The 16,934-nt window shown below is 41.3% G+C and overlaps 1 protein-coding gene across 1 annotated transcript in view; it reads right to left on the bottom strand.

Moving 5' to 3' along the window:
- Window positions 1–16,934, bottom strand: part of LOC106571850 (dedicator of cytokinesis protein 3) — a 72,194-nt gene that overhangs the window by 27,627 nt on the left and 27,633 nt on the right. The window contains exons 7-12 of the mRNA XM_082961980.1: window positions 5,061–5,145; window positions 3,613–3,654; window positions 3,126–3,304; window positions 2,532–2,613; window positions 2,280–2,340; window positions 2,016–2,163 (exon numbers count right to left, since the gene is read on the bottom strand). Coding sequence (XP_082818106.1) covers window positions 2,016–2,163; window positions 2,280–2,340; window positions 2,532–2,613; window positions 3,126–3,304; window positions 3,613–3,654; window positions 5,061–5,145 — 597 coding nt within the window. The remainder of the gene's footprint in view (window positions 1–2,015; window positions 2,164–2,279; window positions 2,341–2,531; window positions 2,614–3,125; window positions 3,305–3,612; window positions 3,655–5,060; window positions 5,146–16,934) is intronic.

Raw genomic sequence — 16,934 nt, 5'->3', positions numbered from 1 at the left:
AGAAACATTGGCAGTAGATTGGCCTTACTGAAGAGCTCAGTGACTTTCAACATGGTACCGTCATAGGATACCACCTTCCCAACAAGTCAGTTCGTCAAATTTCTGCCCTGCTAGAGCTGCCCAGTCAAATGTAAGTGCTGTTATGTGAAGTGGAAACGTCTAGGAGCAATAACAGCTCTACCGCGAAGTGGTAGACCACACAAGCTCACAGAACGGGACCACCTAGTGCTGAAGCGCGCATTGCGTAAAAATCATCTGTCCTCGGTTGCAACATACACCACCGAGTTCCAAACTGCCACTGGAAGCAACGTCAGAACAAGAACTGTTCGTCGGGAGCTTCACGAAATGGATTTCCGTGGCCGAGCAGCCGCACACAAGCCTAAGATCCCCATGCGCAATGCCAAGCGTTTGTTGGAGTGGTGTAAAGCTCGCCACCATTGGACTCTGGAGCAGTGGAAACGCGTTCTCTAGAGTGATGAATCATGCTTCACCATCTGACAGTCCGACGGACGAATCTGGGTTTGGCGGATGCCAGGAGAACACTACCTGCCCCAATGCATAGTGCCAACTGCAAAGTTTGATGAAGGAGGAATAATGGTCTGGGGCTGTTTTTCATGGTTCGGGCCCCTTAGTTGCAGTGAAGGGAAATCTTAACGCTACAATGACATTGTAGATGATTCTGTGCTTCCAACTTTGTGGCAACAGTTTGGGGAAGGCCCTTTCCTGTTTCAGCATGACAATGCCCCCGTGCACAAAGTGAGGACCATACAGAAATTGTATGTCGAGATTGGTGTGGAATAACTTGACTGGCCTGCACAGAACCTTGACCTCAACCCAATCAACACCTTTGGGATGAATTGGAACGCCGACTGCGAGCCAGGTATAATCGCCCAACATCAATGACCGACCTCACTAATGCTCGTGACTGAACGGAAGCAAGTCCCCGCAGCAAAGTTCCAACATCTAGTGGAAAGAAGAGTGTAGGCTGTTATAGCAGCAAAGGGGGGACCAACTCCATATTTATGCCCATGATTTTGGAATGAGATGTTTGACGAGCAGGTGTCCACATACATTTGGCCCTGTAGTGTATGTGGGGAAAAGGGCATTTAAAAGAGCATCAGTGCCACAGTAGAAATCAGTAGTGTCGGGCTAGGCCACATCCAAAATACATGATGAATACATGATGACAGAGGTGGAGGAAGAAAGGAGGAGGATAGGAGGACATACAGTAAGAGATGTGCTATAGCTATCTGTTGAGTCACTGAGTCAGAATGCTTCGTTCGGTGTTATTTTCCCCTTCTACTCCTCATCAAACTTTGTCCTCTAACTTTGTTCATTTGTCTAAGTGTCATCTTCATCATGCTCTCATACACACACATTCTATCTCTTTCTCTCTGCCTTTCAGTCTTCCTCTCTCTCTGCCTCTCTAATCTCTTCATTGCTTGGCGGGGGTACAGGAGTGTCTCTTGAGTGGTGCCTAACAGAGGGAGCCAGATTCACATCACACCAGGAGCACAATCTAAGGCCCTGGTTGAGCAGATATTGATTTTCCAGAGGACACTTCATTATCATTCTGGTCCAAGCGCACAACACATCAAAACAGTCAAGCGCTTGGTAGGGAACAGTCACACAACATTGGTAGAACATTCATGCCTCGGTTAAAACAGCAGAATTACAGCCAATGGCGTTGTCTCCAGAGATAGTTTTTCTGTCATTTTAATAGAGATAACTTTGTGAAAGGCTGATGACACACTAGTGTTCAGTTATTCTGGCTATCACCTCATACTTATCTAATTTAGATGGTGTCCCTATTTACAAAGACTCCAGCTACATCCGCTATAGTATGTGGTATCAGCAAAAGAGCAGTTTAGTATTTTGAAAAACTTTAGTTTAAATGTTAGTTCATGTGCATTGTCCCTGTCAAATAAATAAATACATTGTAAGTCGCTGTGGATAAGATCATCTGCTAAATGACTGAAATGTAGAATGCGAGTCAGGATCAGACAGTGACTCACGTGTAAACTTTCAGCACAAAGTCCTTCTCCTCTTTGAGGTCAGTGATGGTGTGGAACACGTCACTCATGGCCAGAGCAGCACAGCCGTACGGTCTCCTGTACTGCACGTGGGGCGGACCCTTCTTTGAGTCATTCAACAACATACGACCTGGAGACAACAACATTAACAACAACGCATTAGCTCTATATGAGGAATGCTACTTTCCAAGGTTTCCTGGAATGAACATTGTGATATTTCTGTTACTCCATCTCACATAGGCTTACCAGTTCGTATGACATGTGCTACAATGTACAGGTCTCTCTTCAGGTCTTTACTGCTCAGATCCTAAACATAAAACCCACAATTAACAAGAAAATACTGTAGCTTACTCAAAGTACATGGATGTGAGGCATGCGTTTACGTACACAACACATTATTTACTTACATTTGTTGCTGTTTTACAACATATCTAAGAATAGCTCATCTAAGCTAAAATCCTATGAGCCATCATCTAAGGGTGGAGAGCGGAGAGTTACCGTGAAGAGAGCACACAGACGGTCCACCTTCTCTGGGTTCTTTGGCCCTCCATTTTTGTTCAGTCTCACCATAAACTTCTCACTGAGGCGGAAGACATATGTTACAGTATATGAATCAAGGCACATTGTTTTTCATTTAATCCTCATTTAACCAAGTAGTCCCATTGAGATCATTCTATTTTGCAAGTGTAAGAAACCTTGAGCATTACAATGTGGTGCTGTCTGGGGTAGAAATGGGTCACATGAGGGAAAGGCCTTGCGCTGAGTAAGGGTGACATGTTGTGGGTGTGGTGTGTGTCTACTATGCCCTCTAGCACCTGCTCGACTTGGTTATTTGAGTGTGTGTGTTCTGCATGTGCATGCCCTGTGTGTGTATGAGTTCTGTGTGTGTCCGTCCTGTATTGTTGCTGTGTGTGTCCTGCAGCCCTCCCTCCAGTATCTGTTCTGCTCATTGTCACATGTATCATAGAAGTAAAATAAGATGTCCTGTGGCTCCCTTTCAAGTAACTGACCTGCTTGCTTTTGCACATGTGCCTGTAGAGGTTGTGTTAATGTGTCCTGTGTGTGTTTATTTAGTGTTGACTGTGCATATACCTGATCTGTTTGTTGTCCCGGGTGTCGTAGAGGGAGAAGAAGACATCTGCCTCCTCGCTGATGGTGTTGTAGGTGAAACTCTTCAGGTTGATGAAGAGGTGGTGTTGCACCGGAACACGGCAACCGTCTCCATGGCGCTGACGCACGCTGTCGCCCTGAGAACGATCGGACGACGAACACTAACAAAACAGGTCCTTACTGAGGGGCAAAGCTCTGCCTGCACTGCACACATGCTATGTCTATCTACCATTTGAAGGTTGTCACTGTGTGTTAGACATGTTCGTGGATGCGTTTTGTCAGCTAGGTGATCGTTCACATTGAATGGATTTGTGTTGGGTTTGTGATAGTGTTGATGGTTACTGTGATCATTCAAAATGGTGGCATGGGTTTTGTCAGTAAAGTGGCGTGTCAAATTAGTTCTCATGCATATAAGTGCATCTCCACCCATTATCTAGCTACTGCATAGCAGATTTTATTGAGTTCATACCAGGTTTGTGCTTGGCTGGCCACAGTGTCTGCTGGATGCATGCTGTGGGGTACATAGAGAAGAGTGATTTTAGTTGAGTCAACCCATTCTATTCTTATGATCAATACACTAGTTCCTCACAAAGAGCCCACACCTGTTGTATAGTACTGTGCAATAGAGGCATGAATTCTGATAAAAAGGCGCCCACCAATTTTGCCAAGAGGTTGCTTCAGTGAGCAGTCTCCCTAAAATAAGCCCACATGAGGCAAAACATGAGTCCATGGGAGAGGAGAGGACAAAGCACATATCCCCCCCCCCACCCCACACACACACACCTCTCTGCTCCGCAAACTAAGAGATCTCTTTTACTCCTACCTGAAGAGGTGCCAAGGCCTGTGTGCCCTGCCAAAAACAAGCTCACTTTCATCGACCTAGTGAGGAGGCTTTTGGCAGGGATGAACCACACTGTTGTTTCTGGACCGAGCACTTAATGCACTAACAATCTGCCTGCAAAGCCGATAAAAATGGCACAGGAATAAAAGGCGACTGCAGGGCAGTTGGAGACGGTATTAGACCAGCATATTGACCCTCCACTATTGGTCAAGACTGGGTTTCCTGTTTCCAAGACGGCCTCCCCCAAAACATTACATCTACATCTGAGCAGCGATTACACTCTCCTAATTCTGGATCTGGCTGAGTAATTCTAATCGCCTTTTACTGGGGGTGTACACTTAGCTTACAACTCCCTAATACGTTACTACAGCTTACTCCAAATTCCAAGAGCACATTTGGGATATAATTTATTTATAGAATTGTGTCTCAACTATAGATGTGGTTAGTTTACATAACCCAGACTGTAGTATGTAAATTACAATAACCAAAACGATTGTTTTTTCAAAGCCTCACACAGGGTTGTCACAGTGCATCTAGTTAACATTCACGTTTTGGTCACGTATGCGCTTGTAGAGGGACACTCTCAATATGGCAGAAACGTGGGTTTAAAGACTAGGGGGGATGAACTGGTTTGATCCACAAAAGCGGAGTTGTGCCACACGCACAAACACCCTTACTAAGAAAATGCATACAAGACACATACATTCACAAGTGCACAAGGCAGACAAACACAAATCATACAGCACACACGCACATGCACACACACAGATTCCAACATACATTTGCATAAAACACACTTGTCAGTAAATACAAAAAATACAGTAATTCACGACCCACACACTTAGTATTTTAATATATCACACAAAGGAAGAATAGTTTTAGTCAAATATATGGAAGTACCCTGTGCCTGTATAATAATATTAAATTAATAAATACATTATAATAATGCACATCTTGAGGGTCACTGTTCTCTTATTTCCCAGGGGTTTGAAAGAGGAAATTATGTGTATAGATTTGCATTCACACATAACACCCATATAGAATGCAACATTAATACCTCCCTATGTTGACCATACCATTTTGTAGAGTTCAGATGCACTGATATGATCCGGATCCACCATTTCAAACTCCTTTCTAGGAACAAGGTCCAAGCCAAGGTGCCTATTGAGAGAGAGCGAGAGCGAGAGAGAGAGAGAGAGAGGAGGTGGGAGGCAACAAATCATAACATCAACCATCCAAGAACACACAAAAAGCATTTCCTCTTATCTAAAAAAAATACCCCTTATATATCTTAAATATTCTTCTAAGCAAGCATAGAAGGCATTTAGGTCTTGTTGAGACAGTTATTATTAAATGGATACTTCCGGATTTTTGCTAAATAAAAGCCCTTTATCGACAATCTATGAGATTAACTCATGGATACTATTTTGATGTCTCTGCGTGCAGTTTGAAGGAAGTTGCTAACTAGCGTTAGTGCATCTCCATTCATTGCATCAACTCTAGTTAGCACTGGCTGGCGAAACTACATCTAACTTCCTTCATACTGGATGCAGAGACTTAATGGTATCCATGAGCTCATCTGGCTCTCGTGCTTCATTGCCAAAATTCCGAAATATCCCTTCTGTAAGCAGGGTTTGAACAAGAGCTAATTGCCTTTTATACTTGCAAGAGCGCCTAGCTTTGTCTGAAAGTGGGGGTGCATTTTTTTTGCAATTATTTTGTTGATCAAATTATTTGTTCATATTTTTTGGAATTGGAGAAAAACAATTTTCTGCAATTTTACACTGTTTCTTCACAGGGGAATGCATATTTTTGAACAGAACACAACTATTTGAACATCTTGAAGAAATATCTGGCCTTAATGGCCATGTCTATAATCTCCACCCGGCACAGCCAGAGAAAGACTGGCCACCACTCAGAGCCAGTTTCCTCTCTAGGTTTCATCCTAGGTTCCTGCCTTTCAAAGTGCTTCTACATCTGCATTGCTTGCTGTTTGGGGTTTTAGGCTGGGTTTCTGTATTGCACTTTGTGACATCTGCTGATGAAAAAAGGGCTTTATAAATCCATTAGATTGAAATTTGATTGATATAGGATTTGCCACAACAAATTACATTGAAAATGTGTTTAATGACTAGATTACTAATCTACTCCCTTCCCTGAAAGTCCCACCCCCAATAATTCATCCTTAAGAGTCCATAATCTAATTAACATAATACAAATATCCCCATCAAAATCTGTCAGTTTAAGCTAGAGATAATGTATATTTTTCTATTTTTTGCATGGGCCGCATCTCAATCCATCACATCTGCGGTGGAAAGTGACAGAGCTACAGCACTGTTTGTAAGACAAGGAGACATCCTGAAATCTGTCTTCTCAAGAAAACATCTGTAGTGTCTGAATGGTTTGGCCTACTGACTAATATGGCCACTCTATTGAAAGACGAGACTACCAGGAGCACGATTGTGTTCTCCGTTTTGCTCTTCAACCCCCACAAGCCCCTCGGGACTCGTCTGCCAACTTCTGTCTGTAGCATCTGAACTGTTTGGGCTACAAACTAATTTAACCCCACTGTGGAAAGGGGAGACTCACAAACCCGATGGTGTTCTCCATTTTGCTCTACAACCCGATTTGCGGGCTGTTTCCTGGTCTGACAAACAGCGCTGTAACTCTGCCACTTTCCACTGCAGACGCGACAGGCTGACATAGGGGTATGTGGTGGATTGAGATGCTGCCCATGCAAAAAAAAAAAACATATCTCAAGCTTAAAAACCTGAAGGATTTTTATGGGGATTTGAGTATCATGTTAATTAGATTGATGCACGGGGGCGTCAATAGACTTAAGGATTAACCGATTGATGTTGGGAAAATATATGGCAACAATGCACAGTGCTGTTAAATGCCTGCAGGTGCCTTTGGATTTTAAAACACCAGTGGTGCAACTAGTGCTTTCTAACTGAACCAAAAGAATGGCATGCAGGAGGGAAGCAGAAAAACGTTAAAGTGGGCAAAACCATTCATCTTGAGGGGATGCAAAATGCAATCTGTTCATTATATAAGAAAGTTGACACATCCATCTTAATACAGACTAGCTCAAAACATCACTAATCATTGAACATTTTCCAATGGATCATGACACTTTTCTGGTAAAAATGTGGGGATGCAGCTGCTCCATTTTCTCCATTGCTCAGGCGCCTATGCATGAGAGCCCAACTGTACGACCTCGCTCTCCGTAGTCGATGTGAGTAAAACCTTTAAACAGGTTAACATTCGCAAGGCCAGACGGAATACAATAACGTGTACTGAGAGCATGCACTGAACAGCTGGCACATGTATTCTCCTATGCCTGATCCGGTCTGTAATATCAACTTGTTTCAAGCCTGTAGCACTCACATATATAGCCCTGAAATGCTTATCATTCTGGCTCATACCAACACCATTATCGCAGACAATCTGGACCCACTCCAATTCGCATACCACACAGATGACGCAATCTCTGTTGCACTCCACACCCACCTGGACAAAAGGAATATAGTTAAAGTCGGAAGTTTACATACACCTTAGCCAAATACATTTAAACTCAGTTTTTCACAATTCCTGACATTTAATCCTAGTAAAAATTCCCTGTCTTAGGTCAGTTAGGATCACCACTTTATTTTAAGAATGTGAAATGTCAGAATAATAGTAGAGAGAATGATTTAGTTCAGCTTTTATTTCTTTCATCACATTCCAAGTGGGTCAGAAGTTTACATGCATTCAATTAGTATTTGGAAGCATTGCCTTTAAATTATTTAACATGGGTCAAACGCTTTGGATAGCCTTCCACAAGCTTCCCACAATAAGTTGGGTGAATTTTGGCCCATTCCTCCAGACAGAGCTGGTGTAACCGAGTCAGGTGTGTAGGCCTCCTTGCTTACACACGCTTTTTCAGTTCTGCCCACAAATTTGCTATAGGATTGAGGTCGGAGCTTTGTGATGGCCACTCCAATATCTTGACTTTGTTGTCCTTAAGCCATTTTGCCACAACTTTGGAAGTATGCTCGGGGTCATTGTCCATTTGGAAGACCCATTTATGACCAAGCATTAACTTCCTGACTGATGTCTTGAGATGCTGCTTCAATATATCCACATACTTCTTCCTCCTCATGATGCCATCTATTTTATGAAGTGCACCAGTCCCTCCTTCAGCAAAAGCACCTCCCCATAGTCTGGCTTTTTTATGCCGGTTTTGGAGCAGTGGCTTCTTCCTTGCTGAGCGACCTTTCAAGTTATGTCGATATAGGACTCGTTTTACTGTGGATATAGACACTTTTGTACTCGTTTCCTCCAGCATCTTCACAAGGTCCTTTGCTGTTGTTCTGGGATTGAATTGCACTTTTTGCACGAAAGTACGTTAATCTCTAGGAGACAGAACGCGTCTCCTTCCTGAATGGTATGACGGCTCCTTCCTGAATGGTCTGACCCACTGGAAATGTGATACAGTGAGTTATAGGTGAAATAATCTGCCTGTAAACAATTGTTGGAAAAATGACTTGTCATGCACAAAGTAGATGTTAACAAACTATAGTTTTGGCAAGTAGGTTAGGACAAGAAATTTGTGAAGTGGTTGAAAAACGAGTTAAGTGTTTGTAACCTTCCGACTTCAACTGTACCTGTGAAATAATGCTCTTCATTGACTACAGCTCAGCATTCAACATCACAGTCCCTTCCAGACTCATCACAAAGTTCAGGACCCTGGGACTGAAGACCTTACTCTGCAACTGGATCTTGGACTTCCTGAAGGGCCGCCCCCTGGCGGTGAGGGTAGGCAACCACAAGCTTTAGGTAAATATTGTGCTTTTTCAGCCATTCCTGAGCCTGCAACCAAAAACAAGCTACATGCAGTATGGGCAGTACCAAAACAAGTGACCTAATGATTCTACCTCTTCGCAGCAAAATCTGCAGAGCAGGGATGGTTGCACTCTGTTTCCATTGAACATCCTTGAGATGTTTCTTCAAATTGATTGGACATGATTTGGAAAGGCACAAACCTGTCTGTATTAGGTCATACAGTTGAGTGCATATCAGAGCAAAAACCAAGCTATGAGATCGAAGGAATTCTCAGTAAAGCGCCGAGACAGGATTGTGTCGAGGCACAGATCTGGGAAAGGGCACCAAACATCTCCCTAGAGCTGGCCGCCCAGCCAAACTGAGCAATCGGGGGAGAAGGACCTTGGTCAGGGAGGTGACCAAGAACCCAATGGTCACTCTGACAGAGCTTCAGAGTTCCTCTGTGGAGATGGGAGAGCGTTCCAGAAGGACAACCATCTCTGCAGCACTTCACCAATCAGGCCTTTATGGTAGAGTGGCCAGACAAAAGCCACTCCTCAGTAAAAGGCACATAACAGCCCGCTTGGACCTAAAGGACTCTCAGCCCATGAAAAACAAGATTATCTGGTCTGATGAAACCAAGATTGTACTCTTTGACCTGAATGCCAAGTGTCACATCTGGAGGAAACCTTGCGCCATCCCTATGGTGGAGCATGGGGCAAAGGTTCAGCTTCCAACAAGACAATGACACTAAGCACACAGCCAAGACAACGCAGGAGTGGCTTCGGGACAAGTTTCAATGTCCTTGAGTGGCCCAGCCAGAGCCTAGACTTGAATCCTTTCGACATCGCTGGAGAGACCTGAAAATAGCATTGCAGCGACACTCCCCATCCAACCTGACAAAGCTTGATGATCTGCAGAGAAGAATGGGAGAAGCTCCCCGAATACAGGTGTGCCAAGCTTGTAGCGTCATACCCAAGAAGACTCGAGGCTGCCAAAGGTGCTTCAACTTTTTTATTTATCAAATATTTTCCAACCAATTTTGGTCTATAATAAAAGGACCGACAGATACGTTCCTTAGCTTCTCCGCCTTCCACTCTCCTCCTCCATTTTTGGTGTAATGCCTCAAATCGGTTGGTTGTAAATTTGGATAGAGCAGACGTTTCAATATACTTTTGTTAGCTGCATGTGTGACATTAACAAAGATTATTATTATAATGTTCGTTTTTTTATCAATTAGTATATCTGAGTTTAACCAGAATATTTGTTGTAATATTGTTATTTTCTAGTGGATTAAACTGAAATTCTAACCAGATTTCTAGGTCTTGTTTTAAAAATGGCAACATTTTGGAGATTATATCATTTTCAAATAACCGAAAGTGAGAGTTTATAATCTGAATAAAAGGAGAGGCATTTTTTTTTCATGGTGAGCCATTCTTAATGTGCAGGAGAACAAGTTTGGATAAATAAAATAAATAAAACTTTTGTATGAATGAAGCCTTTAGTGAGAGGTTCAATGCTTTAATATTTAATAATTGTAGCCCTCCAAATTTATAATCTAAATAGGCCCATTTAAATTTTGCCTGGCTTTCCATTCCAAACGAAGTGGAATCTTCTTTGCTCATATTATACTTTTTTTCCCCCGGTTTCGGCATGGCCATCAGTAAATAGGTAAACAGGAATATGACTAAATCAATTAAAAATCAGGGTGATTTTTCTACAATAGACAGGTATTTTTCTTTCCAAGGTAGCAAGATGTTATCTATTTTTGCTAACTTTCTATTAAAATGTTTTGTAGTGACAATTGATTTATTTCGGGACATGAATGACGAGTATGTACACTTCACCGTCAGACCGATTTATTGGTAAACTACATTGTAATGTAAAATTTTATTTTTTTGTGATCCAATACGTAATATGTGACTCGGGTCACTACTTCAAGGGAGCACCATTTGACCGTGAACTTTTTTAAAATCTAAATGCCTTCTGGAACATGTGAACTTTCATGTGCGTTAATAACAGACTTGTATGCCATCTGTAAATACAAATAAAACATTTAAAATTACAAGCCAAGTTGGTTTAGCCATGGAAAAAGTCAGCAACCTTCCTACTAGCCATGATTGGCTGAGATAATAACTGGGCTGGACTTGCCGAGAGTTCGGATTGGTCTGCCATGTAGCCCGCTTCTGTCTATAATGAGCTGGTCAGTATGTGTAGGTAATCCTTTCTAACACTGCTTTTAAAAAAAATATCCCATAGTAGAACTGCATAAGTTTTGCTCTCCACTTTCTGGAGGACCCGAGTTTTGAATTCCTCGGAACTAGAGTATGATAGCTAATGAGATGAAGAAAATTCTGGCGCTTGATTGCAAATATGCAGAAGGAGTTGAAAAGAGAAGGCTGTTGTATAAAAAACCTGTCTCTGGATTATATCTTCAAGCTAAGGGCAACCATGGCATCCGTGACAGAGGGAGAAACGTCCATCCATGTATACAGGTAAGAGAGTCTAGCTAGCTACATTTTCAGATATTACACATTTCTAATTTATCAGAAAGTCGTTTTCATTTCAATTTAAAGTGGCTGGCTAGCTAGATAATGGTACATGTATGATCTGGGTAGTAATATTATTCGTATCTCAGAGCCATTTGCATTGCTAGTTATAGCCTAATGTTAGCTAGCTAACATTGAACCTGGTTGGTTAGCTGGGATTATGGTTAATTGTTAAGCTAGCTAGCTACATGTCTAAACAAAAGACTCCACTAGTAAATTCGCTTTGGCTATCTACTCAGATTTCAGAGCACCCTCGTCTCAATGTGTCAGAGTGCAGAATAACTGACAAATTTACAAACGCTCAGCATCTGTTGAAAATGACTGGTGTCAGTAAACGTTTGCACATTTTTTAAATTCAATTGTTGACAGCAGCACAGTTGCAGTCACCAACGCTCCGGATAACATAAAAATAGCCTAATCAGCTCTGCTAGGACGTGTAAAATTGTGGAGTTTTTTTCTCATTTGTGTCTGAAATTAGCTAGCCAACGTTAGCCAGTAAGCAGTCAAGCATCCAAGCTCGGCTCAACCCTATTTTCGGCCACAGTGTCCCGTGTGTGCTCTGAAAGCAAAACGCTCTGAATTTGGCCATTTTTAATCTGCCAACGCTCTGAGTTTACGAACTTCCAGAACACACTCTGGCACTTGAGAACACACCCATAGTATAAACCAGCCTTTAGTCTTGAAATATTTGGTTGTTTAGTACATAGCCTTGCATGTGAATCCTTAAAGAGATGGGTGGGGCTAAAGCTTAAAAGGGTGTGAACAATGCTGAATGAGTGTAGACAACTGTAGTGTATGATATACCATTTTCTAGCTCTGAGTCTCTACTTTTAGCCAATGTAAAAAACAATGTATGTAACGTGTACACTGGGAGTCGGGAAGCAAGTACAGGGAGTGAATCATTGAATAAAAAAAATAGAACATGGTACAAAACAAGAAAACATGAAGTGTACAGACATGAAACCGAAACAGAGTCAATAACACCTGAGGAAAGAACCAAGGGGAGTGACAGATATAGTGGACGTAATCAAGAAAGTGATGGAGTCCAGGTGAATGTCATGAGGCGCAGGTGCGCGTAATGATGGTGGCAGGTGTGCGTCATGATTAGACAACAGCCGACAACGAGCGCCAGACATGACAATTTCAAATTTTGCTACATAAGACCGAATCGAGCCGGTCGGTCACATATGGTACATGGTTGTGATTAAGAGAGGTTAGAAAAAGTATCTATATCCTCTGAGGTTGTGCAGGGATCCAAATTGCGGATTTAAAACAAGAGTCGTCAGTTTACAATGACACCTTTATTTTTAAGCCCTGGATTTCTAGTCACTTGAGATTATTGTTTGATCTGATTTTAATATTTCGATGGCTATAATAAATAGATATGCTGATAGTGGACAACCCTGTTTTTCTCTTTACAGTTTAATCATTTCTGAGAAGTAGCCATTACTTACAATTTTAAACTTGGGGTTACTATACATAACTTTGACCAACTGTAAAAGATATTCTTTAAAGTTAAAATAGTCCAAGCATTTATATATCAATTTTAGTCATACTTTATCAAAAGGCCTTTTCAAAATCAACTATGAATACCAGACCTGGTTTCCCAGATTTTTCAAGGACTTCTATTGTTTCCAGTACTTAAATTAACTCCAATGTATCAATGTAAAAAACCTGTCTGATTAAGATGAATAATATCCAACAATAACTTTTTTATTCTATGTGCTATGAATTTTGCTAGAATTTTAGCATTACAACACTAAAGTGCAAGGGTCCTCCAATTTTTTAGGTGGGGTCGACTTTTATTTTTACTACCTGGGTCCTGTTTCAGTAATAGTGAAATCAGACCTTCTCGCTTAGTATCTGAGTCTACGATTTTTATAGGAGTGCTACAACATGCTAATAACAGACATCTGAGTACATTGAAAAGGGTTTTATATACCTCAACTGGTATGCCATCCACACCGGGACTTAAAGGCTTTAATTACATTAAGAAGTTCCTCCTCTGAAATTTCTCCTTCACATAAGTCTTTCTCTACAGCTGTTAATTTTTCTTTACAAATATATATATTTTTAATTACAATTAACTTCAGTTAGTGGAGATGGAGGAGACTGAAATGAAAACGTATGCCTAAAGTACTTTGGTTCCTCTTTCAAAATATAGTTTGGTGAATCAAGGATAACCCCGTCACTTGTAACAAGTTTTTGTAAATATTTTTTGATAGCATTGCTAAAAAATTTGGGGCATTTATTTTCCCATATGTCATCCAGTTCACTTTATTTTTATAATATATTACACTAGATCTTTCTTGAATAAGTTCCTCCAGTTCTTTGTTTTTCTTCTTAACTTATTCTGTGGAACAGTTTTTATTGCTATCCAGCTGTACTGTTAGTTCCTCTAGTTCCTTTGATAACTCTTTTGACCTAAATTGTTTGTTTTAAAGAAGTGTTGGATGGCCTCAAAGACACGTTTGAAAGTCTCCCAGACAATAAAGGGATCATCTATACTTGTTTTACATAGGAAAAAGTTTTGCCCCTCCCCAGTCCTTTTTCAATACATATTAATCTAAAAATGTAGAATGACTCTCGTAAACATTAGATATTACACTGAGTGTACAAAAGATTAAGGACACCATCCTAATATTGAGACGCACTTTGTTATTCATTATTCACTTCCATGTCTAAATTGTCACAAGGCTTAAAAATCCTTCTTTAACCTGTCTCCTCCCCTTCATCTACACTAATTTAAGCGGATTTAACAAGTGACATCAATAAAGGATCATACTGTAGCTTCCACCTGGACTCACCTAGTCTGTCTGTCATGGAAAGAGCAGCTGTCCTTAATATTTAGAACACTCAGTGTATATTCCTCTTTTAGCAAGGTAAAGACTGTTCGTCTTTTGTTCGTCTTTCGTCTGCTAAGCCATTACAATAGTAACTAGCTAAATTTATTTCACCACTGACCATAATGAGAGGAGTTTGAATTATACATACCATAATATACGTTTGTAAACTTACCATTTAAAAGTACCATGATGATTGAGTGTCCACATAGCTGTACCATAACATTTGAAATGTTATGCATACTGTTGCTGCAACTGAGTAAACCTCCAATTGTCCTCCAATATTCCACCCGCTAAAACCTTCCCAAGTTTGATTGTTGTCCCTGTGACAGACAGACCACCCCTGTACACACAGATCCTATTCCTAGGGCCTTTGAGAGATTGCTCTTTTCAAAGGATGGGTCCCAAAGTGCCACCTACAGAACAGAACCAGATTAGCAGCAAACAGCATTTCTAAGCTTTAACACTTTTGCCTCAGTTGTACAGTACATATGTATACTTTTTAAAAAAGAACCATCTTAATTCATTTCCACAATTGACGAATAATAAGTGTAATAATGCATACACTTCATTCGAAAGATTGTGACCTATAACAAGCAGTAGAACATTAATTTTTGGCAAGCAATTATTAATTTTACTTCTCATTCATTGTTCACTGTGTATTTATTCCTCGTGTCACTATTTCAAAAATGTTTTTTTTTTTTTGTTGGTTTGTTTGTTTTATCTTTAACTCTGCATTGTTGGAAAATGACCCGTAAGTAATTCACTGTTAGTCTACCACAAAGCATGTAACAAATAAAATGTTATTTGATTTAATGAACTCATTGGCAACTCATTAACATTCATACAACTTTCCACAGTGTTTGTTTTTATGTTGTATGCAGTTTATAAAAGATTTGTTTAACATTTAATTCCACACTGTGCTGAAACCACTACCCACAACTAAACTAAAATCTAGGTATTTTATACCATTCACAGCCAATTCCCTGGAAAAGGATCTGACAGGCGGATGCTGACATTTACGTGTGCGCCATAACACTATCACACTCAGCCACCCTAGCATCCTCCAGTAGAGCTGGAGTGATGACTGAAAACACATGGAGTATTCTTACAACCATAGGGTTAAGACCGCCAAGTGGTCAGATCACACAACCACAGGTTACTCCACATCAGCTTGTGAATAAAAAAGCCGTTACCTCACTCATTCACATAAAAAGGTTTTCTAAAGGTTATCTGTAAAGACTGAATTCAGGCCTAAGCATGATGTCCACTAACGTCCACCCAAATCCATTTCACTAAGACTAGGGGAAAAGTCCAAGTTGATCCAACCGATCGCCTTTTCATCTAATGCTCTTCCTTTGATGATGAGGACGGAGCCCACAGATCTCTCTACAGGTGGCTACTGGAGTATGGAGCATGGCGCTGGCAACAATGATCTAGGATCCATTTCATTTCCCTTAGGGCCAACAACAGTGTGTATCATAAGTATTCACCCTCTGTTGTGATACCTAAATTAGGGTATGAAGCTACAAGCTTGGCACACCTGTATTTGGGGAGTTTCTCCCATTCTTCTCTGCAGATCCTCAAGCTCTGTCAGGTTGGATGGGGAGCGTTGCTGCACAGCTATTTTCAGTTCTCCAGAGATGTTCGATCAGGTTCAAGTCCGGGCTCTGGCTGGGCCATTCAAGGACATTCAGAGACTTGTCCCGAAGCCACTCCTGTATTGTCTTTTCCTATTGGAAGGTCAACCTTTGCCCCAGTCTGAGGTCCTGAGCACTCTGGAGCAGGTTTTCATCTAGGTACTTTGCTCCATTCATCTTTCCCTCGATATTGACTAGTCTCCCAGTACCTGCTGCTGAAAAACATTCCCATAGCATGAAGCTGCCACCACCATGCTTCACCGTAGGGATGGTGCCAGGTTTCCTTTAGACATGACACTTAGCATTCAGGCCAAAGAGTTCAATCTTGGTTTCATCAGACCAGAGAATCCTGTTTATCATGGTCTGACAGTCTTTAGGTGTCTTTCAGCAAACTCCAAACAGGCTGTCTTGTGCCTTTTACTGAGGAGTGGCTTCCGTCTGGCCACTCTACCATAAAGGCCTAATTGGTTGTGTGCTGCTGAGACAGTTGTCCTTCTGGAAGGTTCTCCCATCGCCACAGAGGAACTCTGGATCTCTGTCAGAGTGACCATCGGGTTCTTCGTCACCTCTCTGACCAAGGCCCTTCTCCCCCGTCTGCTCAGTTTGGCCAAGCAGCCAGCTCTAGGAAGAGTCTTGGAGGTTCCAAACTTATTCCATTTAAGAATGATGGAGGCCAGTGTGTTCTTGGGTACCTTCATTTCTGCAGAAATGTAATGGTACTCTTCCCAAGATCTGTGCCTCGACACAATCCTGTCTCGGAGCTCTACGGATAATTCCTTCAACCTCATAGCTTGGTTTTTGCTCTGACATGCACTGTCAACTGTGGGACCTTATATAGACAGGTGTGCACCTCTCCAAATAATGTCCAATCAATTGAATTTACCACAGGTGGACTCCAATCAAGTAGTAGAAACATCAAGGATGATCAATGGAAACAGGATGCACCTGTGCTCAATTTCGAGTCTCATAGCAAAGGGTCTGAATACTTATGTAAATAAGGTGTCTTTTTTGTTTTTAATACATTTGCTAACATTTCTAAAAACCTGTTTTCACTTTGTCATTATGGGGTATTGTGTGTAGATTGCTGAGGAAATCGTTTTATTGAATCAATT

This window comes from Salmo salar, chromosome 15 (genome assembly GCF_965601325.2).
Source record: "Salmo salar chromosome 15, fSalSal1, whole genome shotgun sequence".
NCBI lineage: Eukaryota > Metazoa > Chordata > Actinopteri > Salmoniformes > Salmonidae > Salmo > Salmo salar.
This window is presented reverse-complemented; position numbering and strand designations above follow the sequence as displayed.